The sequence below is a fragment of the Cryptotermes secundus genome, unplaced genomic scaffold (assembly GCF_002891405.2).
Source record: "Cryptotermes secundus unplaced genomic scaffold, Csec_1.0 scaffold688, whole genome shotgun sequence".
Classification (NCBI taxonomy): Eukaryota; Metazoa; Arthropoda; class Insecta; order Blattodea; family Kalotermitidae; genus Cryptotermes; species Cryptotermes secundus.
The window spans coordinates 156,747-175,209 of NW_019725012.1; the positions used below are offsets into that span (position 1 = coordinate 156,747).

An 18,463-nucleotide genomic window follows, 5' to 3' on the forward strand; every position below is an offset into this window, starting at 1 on the left:
TTCACAATTCTCCTTTACAGAAACTTTGGATAAAATTCAAATTCAAATAAGTAAAAAAGTAAAGGTATCCCTGTAACAGACCGTGGAGGCCAATAGGGTTGTGAGATGTTGAGGTTCCCACAATTTCTAGACATTTTGCCCATAGATGGCGGCAAGGTGGTCAGCCTTACACGTCAGCCGCCCTTTACTCCCAAGAATATTCCTGGTACTCATTTCTGTTAGAGGCTGAGTCGACCACAGGGCCATAGTGCAGCTGGAAGGATTAGGTCAATTGAAAAAAAATCCAATGACATCACTGGGACTTGAACCCGTGACTTTTCGGATCGTTAATTGGTTTATTTAACAACCTACAAGTCGTAACTACAAATACTTATAACACTGTTACGGGTTTACACATCTTACAAACCCTGCACAATAATCTCTTCATATTATCTTCAATAGTCTTCACTTATTCACAGTACAACACGGGAGCTATAAAAGTGTCACCGAATTATACACTCCCAATACCTTCTCACACTATCAACTCTAATCACACTTTCCGGTCTTCTTCCCACGACTGCTATACTTCAACTGTCTTCTATCTGGCTTAACAATCCACACTCGCTACAACTGAACTTGGCGACTGCTATACTTCAACTGATTTCAGCGGCTGCTACATTTTAACTAACTCCTTACGCATTTCAGTCTCCCTTATAAACCCTCAGTCGGACAGTGGAATACCCACATCACTTCACTGTTGCATAAACACTGTGTTTACAGGCGTTGCTGGGCAACGCTGCAGTTGTTTATTGCTGCATAACCAACGCACTTCGGCTCTGCTGGGCACGGCATGGAGAAACACCGCTTTCCTTACTGTTGCATAACTTGATTTCCACTGTTGCGTAACTTGGCAACCGACCGTATATCAAGGGTCTGTCTTCGCATAAACACTGTGTTTACAGGCGTTGCTGGGCAACGCTGCAGTTGTTTATTGCTGCATAACCAACGCACTTCGGCTCTGCTGGGCACGGCATGGAGAAACACCGCTTTCTTTACTGTTGCATAACCTCATTTCCATTGTTGCGTAACTTGGCAACCGACCGTATATCAAGGGTCTGTCTTCGTGGTAACTTGTTCCACCTCTCGTTGCCCAGCAACGGTTAGACAAGTCACAATATATAGGAAAAGAGGCCAAGTTAAAGTGCAAGTAGTACACTCAAAAAGCATACACGTCTTGTTTCCTCCAACAATCTCTCCCTTCAAATTTGTTGCCAGTCGGCTATGACCTCACTGATATTTTGGGGCACATACATCTTCATGGCCAAAAAGCAAGTAACTCAAGGGGGGGACTAAAAAAGTGCAGTGTAGGGTGCAGACTGGATTCAACTGGCTGAATATATGATCCAATGGTGAGCTCTCTGGAATATTCAGCCTCCATAAAAGCAGGAAATCTCTTGACCAGTTCGACAACTATCAGATTCTAAAAACACACCCTGCATCATGCAGCAAATTTTGATTGTCAGTCATTCCGTCTATACTAACCTCTGTTCTGCTCTGCTGCTGGTTGTCCCATCTCTTCTGTTGCCTCGTTTTCTTGCTGACAACTAGAAAGCAGAGGATCAAAAACTTCTAACACGCTGCCCCGTGCTGAAGCCTGTGTTCCCTCTGTTCCAAGACTGTCGAAGGGAGTGAGGTCTATCAAATTATTATTATTACGTTTCCCTACAACTTTTAGGACATCTAAATCTGGCCTGGCATCTGTGTGATTTGCAACCTGCTCTGCAGATTGCAGTGCTGGTCTGCCAGAAAAAACAGGACTGTAAACTAGGGTTGTAGAATCCTTCACAACATTGACAGGAACAAGTGAGGGTTTCACAAAATGATGTGTCAAGGAGGAGGATCTTGCAGTTGTACGTTCATGAATTTCTTCCACGAACTGAGGCACAGATACTGCAAACTGCGTCTGAGATGAGAATGGGCTGGAAGATGTTTCAGTATTAAGGGTAGCTGTTATACAGCTGCTAGTCGTATACAATTCACCTAATCCCGGACATGGAGGGCTTCGGCTGGTTGGTGAACTTTCTGGACTGCCAAATGTAATAAGATCAGCAGCGGCACTGTTTCGGCGCTGTACTGAGGGAGGTGGTGCTAAGATTCTCGAGGCTCGCGGTCCTCCTGTATTAAATGATCCCGGACGAGGCCTGGCCTTCAGGGATGACAGTTTTTCTACTCCATCACTTCCTGCTCGCTTCTGCTGAACTGCACTAGAAGAAGCTACTTCAACAGAATAAAACTTCCATTACCATACAGATATCATGAAGTTAAAAGAGAATAAAGATTACTAAAAAGTACAGAGTGATTGAAAAGTTGCAAAGCACACACTATCACCAAATACTTCTTATTTGCGTACTGAGCAACAGTTTCTCAGGGCCATGCCATAGCTTAAGCGGTTAGTCGTGGGCTTCCCACCACAGTGGTCTGGGTTCGATCTCGGGTCTGGTCAAGTGGGATTTGTGGTGGACAAAGTGGCGATGGGGCAGGTTTTCTCCAAGTACTTCTGTTTCCCCTGCCAATCTTCATTCCACCAATTGCTCCACAATCACCCTCATCTATCATGTGAGGCTGGTACAACAGGCCAGAAGTGGCTGCAGTACAAGGGACTTAGTCCCACCCCATTAGCAATAAGAAAAACAGTTTCTCAGCTACACATCTTTTTTTTTCACCTTTGGCAATACAGCCCCAATTTGGGCCTTAGAATACCTCCACAAAACTTTCTGTTTCACTTCATTTTACTAGATCTTAGACATTCAGTAGAACTCCTTGGGCGGGTGATCAGCTCATCCTAAGGCCTGTAACTGTACACAAACAGAAAAACACACGCGCGCGCACATACACAAACACTGAACATCCATGCTGTGAGTGGGATTCGAACCCACAATCCCAGCTTCCAAGTGAGCAAAGACAGCACATGCCTTAGACAGCTCGGCTACCATGACTGGCTAGCTGCACATCTTACACTGTATGAAATATTAAGATGAAAGCGAATGATGAACTGGGATGATTCTGAAGCGAGCAAATGTGGCTTATTTTAAAGACACTATCCCAGCATTAGCTTGGTCAGACAAAGGAACACAACATAAAACTCAATCAGGATATCTAACCTCTAAGCTTAGAACTGAACCTGGGACCTCCTGCATACAAAGCAGGAGTGCTAATCATTACACTATGACATTCGATTGACCCACCTCTCTCAGAAAAAAAGAGAACTTTTTACATAAGCAATACATTAGGCAACAATGGTATATTCAAACATGCTGTACTGGGCATGTGATCTTAAGCCTCCCACTATATGTATTAATTGAGAGTAAACTGTGTAACAACATATAACAGTTGTTCACAACAATAACATGTGCTCACTGTTGAATCAATTTAACAAAGAATGGAAGTATGTAAATAAGTCATACTTTCAGATCATGTGGTTCTGAATAAACTGATAAAATTTCATTTATCAATTTTACGGGATACAAACACAAGAACTGACTTGGGGTAAAGCTGTGCCACAAAAGAGGCCACATTCACCATTAAAAAAAAAAAAAAAAAGAAGATAAAGTTGTCTCTGTGCTTAACTAATTAACCACTATGCCATGAAGGCGTATGAAGGAGTGAATGTATAGATCCACGTTTTCTTGACCTCAACACTAGCTGGAGGTTAGTGGTCAGCTTCACGCTCCTGCTGCTTTACCCCCAGGGAAAGAGCCCCGGTATCCATTGGATAGGATGCTGGGTGGGCCCGAAGCTGGTCTGGATATGGAGAAGAGAAATTTTGCCAATACCAGGACTCGAACTCCGACCCCTTGGTCGTCCAGCCTGTAGGCAGTTGCTATACCGACTGTGCTGCCCTGGCCCATTTATTGGAATATGACACAATAAGTAAAAAGAAAGTAAAAGTTAACAAAAAATTGTTACATCTCTCATGGGTGGTAGGACACCCTTATCACCCTGTATATTACATATACCTTCACCCCTCCTTGAAAAATGAATATGTAAGTAAAAAACTAAAATAACTTTCCATATTTACATCTATACTCTTAAGACATTGCACATACCATTGCAGGAACTTGATATGAACTGGAACTGCTCCTGCAGCTGTTTTTGGAGACGAAATTTCTCCAGAGCCAAACTTTCCAGACTAAGTGCTTGGGCCCTTTCCAGATCTTCCTGGTACTGACGTTCATAATCAGGAGACGTTTTGTCAGCACTGCCACCTGCTCCAGCCATTGCTCTCAAGACTACAATTTGAAAGTGCACGAATTTCTCATTATTGTGCCTATATGTTGTGGGCAGCAGATAAAATATATTTCAATTATCACTCTTTGATCTGAAGAGATACACTGCAGTCAACAGTAGTGAGGAAAGACATGTTTTTCCCTACTTGCCTCGGTTAGAAACTCACACGATGTTTCTAATTTTGAAGTCCCAAGAAGACTAGTCTCAGTGACGAAACACAGTGCAAGGGATACTGAACCTTCAGGTTTTACTGTCAAGACAGTTAAATACAATAAGCAAATGTGACTGATATATGAAGGACTTTTAAAACTGTTACTTCCATTTTGATATCTGTGGCAATAAAGATCATGCATGGCCAAACACATAATAGCCCAAAACATGTTATTCAAGGCTTATATTCCAGACAATGCTATTCAGATGTAAACATTAGTTGTGCTTTCTGTGAGGTGAAAGAGATTCTATCTTTACATTGTGATACATATCTTAACTACTTCAACAGTATACGACCTTTCTTCATATGGTCAATTTATGGAGTCCAAAGATTCATCAATATATTCATAGAAGCCCAACACAGGACCCTATCTGAATTATACGAATCCCATCACATTGTCATAAACTATTTCTTACTACTAGTTAATGACTAAATCCCCTACAATTCAAAATTCACATCTACTGACTTCCTGTAAAGAATGAAAATAACATGTCTTGTTAAGTTAATGGCCTTGCAGCAAGTGCAGGGTTACACAGCTCTTTCCCCAGAGGTAAAGCAGTCATGGTGTGAATCTGACCATTCACCTCTATCTAATGCCAAGGTTAAGAATGCATGAAGCTATATTTCCACTCTGCCATTGTCTCCATGTCATGTAGCTTAAACACAGGACAACTTTACCTTTACCGCTTTACTCTAACAATAGCATGCTTGAATCGCAGTGGAAATGTCTGTCGTTAAAGTCAGTGACAAAGTAAATTCATTGTTGGCCAGAAGACTTCATATTTGGTACACAAAGGTTAAAGTTTTGTATTAGTGTTTGTTTGAAAGTTGCCATGACCTGGACCAAAGTCTCTTGCCTTGGTCAAAAATTATAGCAAGCTTTCTTGCCAACAAGGAAGTAACTTATCTCCCTTATGAAAATATGTTCTATTTAGTGCCATGTGGTACAACATGCCCTTACATACTACATCTAAATGTCACTTCAAGCAGAATAAAAACCTGGTAATGTGAAAGGGGAACATATAATTGTGTACCTTCCCAAACGAGAACAAATCCTCTCTCTATCAGAAACCATCACAGTTCAAATAAGTTCTCCTGTATGCGTGTTAAGAGAGTTAAGAATTACAGTTAAAGTATCTACAACAAACGTGAATGGATCCGAACTGGTCTAGAATCTACACACTGACAAGTTAACTCCTGAGATGAGAATTGCAACAGTCCAAATCTGACAAAAATACTTTGCATACATGGCTACCTAATTTTTCTGCTTACGTCAATCCACTAAAAAAAAACTAAATATTATGCAGATAAGACCATGATAAAAGTCAAGACCAAGCAAGTGAAATAACCTTGGCCAATGACAGTCATATTCTTCATCCTGTTGTCTTCCAATTTATGAATAAACATGGGAATAATTCTTATGAAATCAGTAATAATTACTGTTCAAGAAAACTGTAATGAAATCTGTCGCCTGTATTAATCATTATATGTACTTGGTCTCACTAAAATCTGAATAGTTAAGAAGCTACATACAAAAACATATGGCAGAATTCTCACTGAAATACTGTTATTCAGAAATTGCTTCCCCTATCAATGATAAAACTGAATCGGCACTTACAGTTCATGTTACACTCAATATCATGTGCACAGGCACTAAAATCGACACATGGAGCTATAAATTTTATTTCTGAGTAAACATAAGGCATTTGACTCTATAACGCATAATAGTAAAAGAACTTTATACAAGAAAAACATGTCATCGAAAATCCAAGCTGATTAATTAATTTCTTACAAACCGAGAAACGCGTTATCATCTCCCTTAAATACACTGCATCGTCTCTAACCTACACATGACATTCATATTTATGTAAACGGAATTAAGAATATTATCCACGAACCTTCCACCAACTTCGCAAGAACATGTAAATAATCATGTTAATTAATACAGTCATTCTAAATACCATAACCAAATTCGATTATACTTCTTACAAAATTTACAGCTTGTCACGAAAATCTAGCGCACATTTCGTTTCCCATGTCCACATATCTTTGCTAGGTATTAGTTAACGTTGAGACGTTGAATACGTTTTCTTTTTCTTTGTGGTTGCTTGTCCACAATCCATTACTTATACATCACTGACATCACTGATCACTAGTTAGCATTTATGGATGCACAACACGAACGAAAGAAAAATAACTCATCGAAGTCCTCGAACTTCCCGAATGTTTTCTTCTTCTTCTTCTTTACTCTTCGCGCTTTACGCTGTTCGGTGATTCGTCCACAATCGTCCACAATGGACGAAACGTTCGAGTTCGGCAAAGTTCGGTAATGTTCGAAAACGTTGTGAATGCCGAGAAGCGTATTGTTGATTATCATGGAAGTCCTGTACAGGATTTATACGTTTCATCTCATGTTTTTGCAGTTCAGACCTGAAGAATAATAGTGAATCCATTCCTTTTCATGGTTCCTGATGCCATGCATTACCAAGCAATTGACCGATATCTTCCCACGCATTCATCTTTGAATGTACTTTATGTAGGAATTTGTAGGATCGCGTGAACATTTTATTTTTCCGTATTCTGACATCAAAATTTCTACAGTATCGTTTGACACTCCAAGATAAAAGTGAACATCAATTGGTAAGAGACCAAACGAAAAGAAATTAATGACGATGAACGGCAACTATTTTGAATTGCCTGTCCACATCACACATGAGGCTTGTTTGATGTACCAATTTACAGTGAGGCAAACCGAAGGAAAATGAACAATTCCTTTGCCTTTGTGGACACCATACAGATTAACTAAATTTGGGAGTCCCACCCTTCCCTCGTTTTCTTTCTTCTTCCCATAGTGTATGCCTACCCCAGATCACTGAATACATACCTTATTAAATGCACTCCCATGGTTTGCAACTGCCATCAGTCTGTAAGCACTCAAATTAACACCATTAATGACGTTAGGTCCGGTTAAATGAATTCCTGCTTTACGTCAAGGCCATAGCCTAACACTATCATACCACTTCTAATTTGTTTATAATTACGTACCATGAAGGTATAAGCATATATCTCATCATGTAGTACTTCATTACTAGTTTTTACATTTATGAAGAAACAACATAATATGCTAGAATGTATATCACACTTGCTTGACTGCAAGCACCTAATTCCTTAAGAAGCTGACAGTCACCCAGCTATTCAAGATTGCCCCCACCTTATGTGGGAATCAGTTATTACCATGTTAACAAAAGCCATCACTAGACCCTATTCTGTGCCAGATTAATTCAGTCAACTCTTCCACACTATAAAATCCACCAAACTGCAAGGTATTACTTCCCAGAAGACAATAACAGTAAGTCACTGCCATAAGAATGTCACAGCTCACATTTTAATATTATCCTCAATCAATAAATAGTCTTTCAAGAGCTTCTTCAGCTTTTCTGACCAAAATTGCGTATTCACTTCTAATCTCTCCCACATATGCTACATGCCCTGACCATCTCAACTTTCATTTTATCATCCTAATAATATCTGAAGGGTTCAAATCATGAAGCTCTAAATTACAGATTTTTCTCAAATCTCATATCACTTCCTCCCTCTTAGGTCCAAATATTCTAACACCCCCAGCTCTTGTAGAGAGCTATTTAAGAGATTACAGATCTTACCTCTTCCATGTGAATATATATTTTCATTATTAAGCTTCATTATAAATAACCGAGAACGTTTTCAGACCAATTTGGATGTACACAGTGTTAACACAAGAAACAAGCACCATCTCCATAGACCGGTTGCTAACCTGACATGTTTTCAGAAAAGCTCATATTATTCTGGCATTACAATTGTCAACAATCTATCTAGTCTCAAAGTCCAATGAATGAAAAGGTACAATTTAAATCAGCACTGAAACGATACTTAAATACACTCATTCTACTCTGTTGATGAATTCATACTGTCTAAAAATGACTCGTCCTTTTAAAAAGTTATGGACATGGCATAAGTTGACAGTACTGACTTATATATGTGGATGTATTTTTTTTTTGTCCCAGTTGTACTGTACTTATGGCTTTTGTATTTGTATGACTTGTTCCACATCCTACAGTCATTCTGACTTACTTTGGATCTACAGAATGTAATGTATGTATGTATGAAAGTATGTACAATCCTACTTTCATGTGAGATATTTAATATATTTGTATTCACGCCAACCCATAAAATGTTTACATTTCAATCTTTATGTTTTAATTAACACAGGGTAAAACACTGTGAACCTAATGGAAGGTAGTACATTGCCACAATCTCATTTGCTCTGAATTTATGAATGCAATTTGTCTATTTACATCATCATTCCAAAATGTATGATCTTGGCCACATTTAAGGATTTATCAGCTATCTTTATATCACAAGGGGCACACAGTAGCATAGCTGGTTGAGGCACTATGCTACAAGCTGGAAGGTCACGGGTTCAAGTCCTGATAAGGTCATTAGATTTTTTTCAATTGACCTAATCCTTCCAGCCACAGTATGGCCCTGGGGTCAACTCAGCCTCTAACAGAAACGAGTACCAGGAATATTCTAGGGGGTAAAGGGTGGCTGGCACATAGGCCTGACAACCTTGCCACCATCTATAAGCCTATTATCTAAAAAAGGGTGGGAACCTCAACATCTCAGAACCCTACGGGCCTCCACAGCCTGTTACAGGAATACCTTTACTTACTTACTTTACTTTTATCTTTATATTACAATTCTGCACTGTATTCTGGTAAAGATATACACTCAGTTTTCTCCCAGACAAACCTCCTGACTACAGTGCTTCTTTGTATTTCTCATGGTATTTATGTTCTTGCTGGGTAAATTAATGTCAGCATAGCTGAAGTTGACTATCTTTTATCCTTTATTTGCCTGGACCTTCCAAATGGTATCAGGGAGTCTTGTTTCAGACCATTCTGAATGGGGAAATGCATTAGACAGATTGTTACATAAGTGTACTATGTTCATCAAGACCAATTTTTGGGAAACTGGGTTTGAAGTTCAGGAACTGATTGCAGTTTAGATATGACTTAGGGCAAAACACACTCTGAAATCTCACACTTGCAAGTAAGGTAAACCTATGAGTATATATGTGACGATAATGCAACATAATGTGGAGAAACAGAAAAATACATCTCATTTTCACCAAAAAGTGACAACACAACACTGCAACACTCAGGCAACAAAATGTTTACCTATACTTATAGATGACATTACAAGAATGTGAAGGTGTACAGTTCTAAGCTCTGTTTCCAAATGAATGCTTAACTGGTATTCATTTTGTAAAGGTAAAGTTGTCCTTATGCTTAACTAATTAAGCCATGAAGGCATATGGAGGAGTGGATGTATAGATCCACATTTTCTTGACCTCAGCACTAGATGGAGGTGAGTGGTCAGCTCCCCACCCAGGTACCCATCAGATATGAGCCTGCGTGGGCTCCAGGGTTTGTCTGGACGAGAAAATTCTTGACCCTACTGAGACTCAGAACTTCCAGCCCATAGCTAGTCACTATACAAACTATGCTATTCCGGCTCTAGTACTGCCTCCAGATATGATCTATACTCTTCTGGCCTCTGACCACCTAGGCAAATGTGCAGAATTCTTCTCTTTGGTAGAGATATTAGTACAACCAGTAGGCAAGTAAATACAGTTCACTATATTATATTTAAGCATCCTGTTGCACTCTACACGATAAATGATACAAACTCCGTCCTAAGTGCAAACAATATATATTTATATGTCTTTGATCTTGTTCTTTCTACACTACATGTTTCGGCCTCTATCGGCCATCATCAGGTGTATACTCTTAACGTTGCTGCCACACTGAACCCAGTCTAAAACTTAACATTTAAAAACACAATGTCACATTCTTCGTATTATCAACATCTACATCGTTGATATGTGTCTGGTTCACATTCTTACAGAAATAGTAAAATGTAAGAGATAGCATTTACTATCTTCGCATCGATCTAAAAATTCTTTCACCAACATTATATCAAATTACTGATAAAAAATTAAAGCTAGCCCTGTAATAGGTTGTGGAGGCCCCTAGGGTTGTGAGAGATTGAGGCAGCCACATTTTCTAGACAGTCAGCTCACAGATGGCACTAAGGTTTTCAGCCTTATGCGCTGGCTGCACTTTACCCCCCAGGAATATTCCTGGTACTCATTTCTGTTAGAGGCTGAGTCGACCCCAGGGCCAGAGTGCAGCTGGAATGAAAAATCCAGTGACCTAATCGGAAATTGAACCCACGACCTATTGGCTTGTAACAAGCGCCTCAACCAACTACGCTACTGCATGCCCCATCAAATTACTGACACTAATAAAAATCCTATGAAAAATATCAGTATTTATGAAAGGACTGATGACAAACTGCATTGTCTACACTGGATTGTATGAAAGGAAGCAGTTTCAATACAACTTCATGTGTCTGTAAAACGCTACAGTGGAACATCAGGTTATGTGACCACAAAACTAGCAAGACACATTTCTCCAACAATAGCTCTAAAAACAACTGTTCCGAAATACCTGTACAAGACAATCTGCCTAATAATCCAAATTGCAAGTGCAACCAAATTTCATTTTCAAGAACAGCCCACATTTTCCAGGGCAAAAAATAATGAATCCTATGAATACCCCATGCCAATGGGGCATTAATATTCATCTTAATACCTGAATGATGACAATTAATGGTTAAGTATGAGAAGTCAGTTTATAAAACGCAATAAAAGAAATAAAACTATTCCAGTCCAAATTGAGTCCAAAATAAATATTGAGTATTCATTGCGACACACCAACTGTGGAGGAAACACTGCATCCAGCAGTTCTTCTACTGTTGCGTGTTTATTTGCTGTTGCAGGAACATGTGTACTAAGCCACTGCCTAACTGCAGGGTGAAGGGACACATACACACACAGAGACAGGAAGATAATCTCTTTATTTTTTTTTTCAAAATAGGGAAATAGGATAAAAAACGGGTACCACAAACACTATTTAATAAATTGCTGGCAGACAAAAACAACACAAACATATCAATGTTCTGTAGTCAATGATGTTTATTGAAATCACTAGGAGAATGCAGAATATACAGTGATAAAATGTATGGTCAATGAAAGCTTTACACCTCCCAAACTGATTTCAGCATCTCTATGCTTCACAGTATACAGCAATATCTTAAGCATAAATTACTTTTGAATTTTAAGCATGTTCATCCACAATTACAAAAGAACCTACTGTCAACTATCTCTGTGACATGTAGTTGGTCACTCTGTCCAACAGTCATGCTAAGTCTCGATGAAATTTTGAAGTTGTCTCCTAAACTGTGTTAGTATTTTGTCATCAACAGATGACACTGACTTATGGTTTTCTTTAACAAGACTAACAGCAAGGAGTTGCAACCATTTAAATGCAGCTGCAAGGACAGGCAAGGTGCCATTTAAAAAAGTCTTCAAGAGGTTAATCAAATAGAACACAACACTATATATCAATGTTTACAGAGTACTCTATGGCAAGAAAGTGTACACTTACAGCATGTACCACATTTTATACATTTGCAGTTTTGGTCATCATGTAGATAATACAAAAGTAGAAAAAGAAATATCACAACATAAAGGACAAATACTTATTTAAGACTGGCAATCAATGCTGTCTAGCTTAAAAGTTCATATCTTATCTTCCACGACAGGATCTTTCCTGTATGCTAAAGCCAATGTGTCCATCACATCAAATTTCTTTCCAAACAATATTCACAACTAATGCTACTAAAATAAATTGGTATATATTTAGTGAAGAAAACATATTTCTGAACCTGATTTAATTATTATCTCATTACAGTAAAACCTGTCTACAACAGGATTAAAAAGAAATGAACCTTTATCAGAAAATTTCCCTGGCCCCGATACAGAGTAAAATCTACAGCAAAATTATCTCTACAAAATAATCAAACTGTTTAGCATGAAAATGGAAAGAATGAAATAAGAATTTACCAGAAAATGGTCAGCTGAAATACTATCTTCATAGAGTGCATCCTGTTGCATATGTGCAAAATATTCTATTATGCTCGTTCCGTCTAACTCAACTCAAAGAACGTATAACATTCAATTTGTTTTATTAATATCACATGTTTCGACCATTTCAACTGGTCATCATCAGGTGAATACAACTGTTTAACAAATGCTCTTTTGAATTGCAAACCATCTTACTTCTTATATGGGCCCATATTTAAAATGATTTCTGGTGGATGACAATATTGGCATTTGTCAATACTGCATATTAAAATACTAAAATATGGTAGATCAATATGAATTTAACAATTCCGGAGTGAAACTTTGCTAGGTCATATCTGGCTCAAGCAAGAATCCAATTCTATATTCGCAGTTGTTGGGTGTTGAGTTGCAAATATGGCAATGTATGATGATGATGATGATGATGGGTGTTTTTCTTTAGCCTGACTAGGCTGTAGATTTCACTCTTACACTGTGTAGCCCAGAGTGGGCTACATTACCTAACCACATAGTTATGACATATAACAGGATGCACACTATAAAAATAGAAAAGAATTAAGCTAAATTATTAACAAAACATATGAAGAATATTTTCAAGTGTGATCTGAAAATGAAAATAAAGGAAGAAGTGGATAGCATTTCACATGATGTATAATAATCTGAATCATGAAGACCAGCACACAAGTTGGTGGATAATATTAAAATGGATCTTAATGGGGTGGTCTGGACTGGACTGATTAGACTCCAGATAGGGAGCAGTGAAGGGCTCTTGAGTACATGGTAATGAACCTTCAGGTTCCACAAAATGCAGGGAGTTCTTGAGTAGCTGCACAACTGGCAGCTTCTCAAAAAGAGTTCAGCTCCATGAAGTTGGCTAGGCAGAAGTTAATTATCTGAACCATAAATATGTGTACTCTGTATTATGCAACATACTACATGAAGAAAATCTAAACAGGAAGAAATTTAACGATGAAACCGTTAACTTGGGATCACTGACACTGAATTCCGCAGGAAAACCTTATATCAAGGAATGTTAAAAGTAGAGTTGTTTTCTAGAAGAACCTGTACAGGTCCTTCACAATTCCAGTACAAGCAGGTTTTACTGTACTTTATGGAAACATTTTTCACTGTGAATAAGTTACTACTCTTAATCCCCTCCCACCCCCTCTATCTGGAAGAAGTCACAGGGGTTGCAATTCTTATGTCAGTTCCTCACTTGTGCATAAAAAGCCACCTTCTCTTCACATATTCTTGAATTCCTCACCGGTGCTGTTTAGCATGAGGATGTTTGGATTCTCACGTTCAAAATCTGTCATCTCACGTTCTCGTTCGTCTTGACCCCATTCGCCTAAGGTCTTCATGACATCAGGTTGGTTACGCCGCCACTCTTCCTCCTTCTGCAAAGTGTCACCCACGTAGCTTGTAGCAAGAGCTACAAAAGCTACGATCTCCACAACACCAACTACTGCTACCATCACCAGCACTGCTCTGGGTATAAGACTAACCCATATAAATCACCATTCACAAGAGATTCTGTTCACTGTTATGATGCTCCATGGTAAAAACAAGAAAGTATAATATGCTGAACATTTATGTTATACATTATTTTACGACCTGTAAGTTACTTAAAAAATTCAAATTATAATCCCATTTAATTAACTCTGTACAAAATATATGGGCAACTTTAAGTGATAATTCTGTGGTATGAATGAATGAATGTACGAGGGGTTGACCATAATACTCCGGCCCTTGCACTGTGACCTTCAATGATCTATTGTGTTTCCCCTTTTTGATTAATGATTCTGTGTTTAATATTCATATGTAAGACACAGACTTCAAAGATAATGTTACTATACAACAGAACAACAGCATAAGAGACATAAATTTACAAGTTATTCTCAAATTTGTTTCTTCACAACTAAGATCCCTTAACCCTTAACATGGAAACAAGAAGGACCCCATAATAGCAATTTACTTTTTACCTAACACTAATAAAAATGTAATCCAGGACAGCTCAATCACTATATTGAGGGGCTACAGACTGGCTGGCAAGGGTAAAATTCCAGCATCGGCAAGAAATTTTTCTCTACTCCACACAGTCCAGACAGGCCATGAGGTCCACTCAGCCTTCAATCCAACGGCTGTTTCCTACGGGTAAAGTAGCTGGGATATGAGGCTGACCACTCACCTCCATCTGGTGCTCAGGTCAAGAATGGTGGAGCTATATAACTCCACTCCCCATACATCTTCATGGCAGAGTGCTAATTACTAAGGAACAGAGACAACATGTTCAGCTTTATCAAAAGATATAATAATATGCTTCCCAATAATTTTCCTTCTCAATATGATTGAATAGTTTTAATTTTTCTTTACATAATTTGTCTGCCTATTTTCAATGGCTTTAGGCGTAAGTTGTGTAAATCTGATATGCAAGCTAACCTTGAAGTTGTCCCTTCTGCCTAAGCACATTACCACAGAGGCACAGCAGACAGAAGTGGAGTTAAGTTTCACAATTATTAACCTTGGTATTGAGTGGGAATGGGTGGTGAGCCTCCCTTTCAGGTCAATTTCTAATGACAATAGAGATGTTCCCCTCCTACCACACAAACAGGTTGGATGCACTCCACTCTGATGTGGTGCCCTTGACAGGAACTGAACATCAGACAAGAACTCAAAACTGAATATTTATAAGAACAACTTCTAAGAGTAAGAAAATAACTGGTTTCAATGTTGCCATCAAATTGACACATCAGGTTCTAAAAATAACAAAAAATTACAGCCAACCCTAGAAGACAAACACCGAGACTGAATCAATCCACACCTGATGGCATACTTCTGCATGAGCATATAACACCAACATAGTGTTGGTGCTGGAAACACGACCAACTACTTGATATTTCTATGTGGAATTTTATGATTCTCTGATGACTAACAAACATGAATGGTGATTATATAGGGTAGTTTGATCACAGTGTGACAATGCTTGGACAGAATTCCAATCATGCACTATAAATTACAAAATATATATCAGTTTCTACTGAAATGCCACTACTGTGGATACTGAAGAAAGCAGTAGTTACAAAACATAATAAATAGAAGTAACACTCTTTAGCCAAGTAAGTTCTGAAGTGATATGACTTTCTTTTGTTTAATATACACTGCAGGCAATTTGTGCATTAATATGTTGTGTCAAAAGAAGTGGTCTGTGATGTATTACCATCAACAATCCCATCTTCAGGTAAACCAGGTGAACAAGATGATTTGTTATTAACATCCTTGGTGGCATCACAAACTGATTCAGTTTCCTTTTTATTAAAAGGATGTACAAATGGACGTTTTCTTTTGGGCTTAAGTTCTTCTGGATCCTCCTTAATTTCATCTGGACGAACTTCCCCATTATCCCACCAACCATAGTGAAATTTATTTTTATCCTATCAAAATTAGAAGGAAAGATAGAATGAGAAGGCTTAACATAAATTACTACAAATTTCCAACATAACCTCAACAGCAATTATAACCAATTGTATTTTAAATTGGTGCATAACTCTGACTTAATTTTCAATGATGACTTTTGATCCTCATTTATTTTAATGATGTATACAGTCCCAAGAAAAAGAAACAATTCTGTAATATAAACACACTCAGGTAGATGCCATTTCGTTCGTGGTCAGACTTCCAAAACTGTCGTTAAAAATAAATTGCCTTTTTCGTCAAATAAAAAAAAATTGCTTAAACCAATACTTCAACAATGTCTTTATTGCATTTAATGCCCATATACATAAGACAACTATGTAGTTACTACGTATATGCAATGGCTGCACTATTTTTTTCCAAATACCTCTTAAAACCATGAGTGTATTATGTTCACCCACTCAAATATTTCTTAGGTACCAAACAAAATTCAACATGCAGTCAATTCTTTGGAAGTCAGCTGAGGAGAAAAGTGTGTATTATATTCAGACAAATATGGTACATACAATGTTGGCTGTTTCATTTATACTGTAAGTAATTTATGCCACCTTTAAATGATTTTGTATCATGAAATACAAATCATCAACTGAGGATGTACGGTAATAATGGTAGTGTTAATGCAAAGAAAATAATAAGCCGAAACTGTAAAAAATAATTAAGATATGTATTGTCTGAAAGTGAAGAACAGAAACATACATCATACATGAACACTCTGCAACATATGCAAACTCCATTCTAATTTCACATTGCCACAGTATACAACAGATTATGGTTTATAGGTATGAAATTAGCTGTTTCCTGGACAAAACAACATCAACACAGTCTGATATGGGAAGGTTTCAGTTAACTTCAGCTGTTTCCATAGGTGTACCTACCTCTCTGTCTCTCTGAGCAAATTTCTCAAACATGTTAGCATATATTTTTTTCTCGCGTCCTTTCTGTTCTTTAATTTTCTTGTTACACAGGATAATTTGATTTGCTGCTGCTTTATTGTTTGGGTCCATCTTACAAACAGCTTCAAAATCAACCTTGGCTTTTTCTGGCTCTCCTAAACCAAGATTTGCTTGTCCCCTGAAGACACACACACCACAGAACAATATTAATCATTTCCCACACCAAATCACGAAAAAATCAAAGTACCAGAACACAATGTAAGATTTGAGGTTTTCACGGTGGTGAAGTAGTCTTCTGGGATGTGGCGCCATGTAGATATTGTGTTAACCGACGTTAACATCCCAGAAGACTACTTTCTTCACACCAGAACACAAATTTCTATAGCATGTATGCACAGGATTATTCCAAATTTATTGGTTGAAAAAAGAGATACCATCTTGCATCCATGAACAAACCAAAATACACTAAAATCCCCCGCACAATGGTGTAAAACGCTTGGGATTACTGAGTTTTTGGGCACTGTCCTTCTGAAACATTGCATTCTTTAAAATACCAGATAACAGACAAAGTCCAAAAACTCAGTAACCCTGTGCAAACTCTCCATCATCCAGAGTGTACCTGAACAAGGAGTGCCTGTTGCATAATAAAAACTTTTACAGAAACCCAATAAAAAATCAAATCAATGCATTTTCACTTTAGTTTGGGTGTAGATTCAAAGGCGAGATATTAGGATTGACAGACAAGATTTCATATATATATGCTGTAACACAATTACAAATTCAACTAGCCTCTACTGTAACTGTACCTGTGTAAGGGATGAAACAGGTCACTAGGACAATACATGGCAAACATATGTACTTGTACATGTACCACAAATTTATTTTCAAACTTCACAAAAATGGTTTCTTTCAACTTTTGCCAGTTGGATGAGAATTCTGAATGTACTTATATTCAATGCCGGGAAGAAGTTTGCCTTGGCATTAAAATGTAGTGGGAAGTCTTAACTCTTTGACTGGCGCGAAGGGTATTTAAATCCCACCCCTGTCCTGGCAGGCCCTTTAATCCTTATGTCTCTAAAATGCATGTAGTTACTTTTTCCTAAACAACTTCAACAAAAATTGGTTTTTAAAAACGAAATTTTCAGGAACTAATTAAAATGCAATATTTTATGCAATAAATGCCTTTCCGTAACTCTTTATTAGTTTTTCTTCGTGTGATAAACATTGAAACATGAAAGTTTGCAGAGAGCCACACCACAGCCTGCACACGATACTTGTTTCTTTTCAAATCTTGTGCTTAGCACTCACGCGACACTTTCTCAGGGCATCATTCTTCTTGTTACTGGGAGGAACATGGACCATTTTGTGAATTTTCAGGCCACCCTCTAGACGATTTGCTGGCTCTTTCACTGGTGGTCTTTTCAGGGTCACGGGCGGAGGCGTGACTGCACTCGAGTCTGACACAATAGATTCGTCATCCACTTCATTCCTTGACTCTTCTCCCTCTCCACCCTGTTTGTTTGGTTCAGTCATTTTTCTACACAGTCCAATATAAAATCTTTGAATCTGTAATTACTCTTCTTGTATTTTTCG

At 38.2% G+C, this 18,463-nt stretch overlaps 2 protein-coding genes across 3 annotated transcripts in view; both read right to left on the minus strand.

Moving 5' to 3' along the window:
• Positions 1-6,654, minus strand: part of LOC111863236 (phosphatidylinositol 4-phosphate 3-kinase C2 domain-containing subunit alpha) — a gene marked incomplete at its 3' end in the record, with an annotated part of 61,058 nt that extends 54,404 nt beyond the window's left edge. Inside the window, 3 exon segments of the mRNA XM_033750981.1 lie at positions 1,522-2,256; positions 4,086-4,268; positions 6,376-6,654. Of these exon segments, the coding sequence (XP_033606872.1) occupies positions 1,522-2,256; positions 4,086-4,257 (907 nt within the window).
• Positions 6,655-11,534: 4,880 nt separating this feature from the next.
• The window catches only part of LOC111863232 (peptidyl-prolyl cis-trans isomerase FKBP4), a 19,697-nt gene continuing 12,768 nt past the window's right edge, over positions 11,535-18,463 (minus strand). Inside the window, exons 8-10 of one of the 2 annotated variants that reach the window (XM_023849347.2) lie at positions 16,853-17,048; positions 15,724-15,937; positions 13,794-13,903 (exon numbers count right to left, since the gene is read on the minus strand). In XM_023849347.2, coding sequence (XP_023705115.1) covers positions 13,881-13,903; positions 15,724-15,937; positions 16,853-17,048 — 433 coding nt within the window. In that variant the 3' untranslated portion in view covers positions 13,794-13,880. Of the gene's footprint in view, positions 13,904-15,723; positions 15,938-16,852; positions 17,049-18,463 lie in introns of both variants that reach the window. The other variant, XM_023849349.2, reaches the window with a different exon arrangement.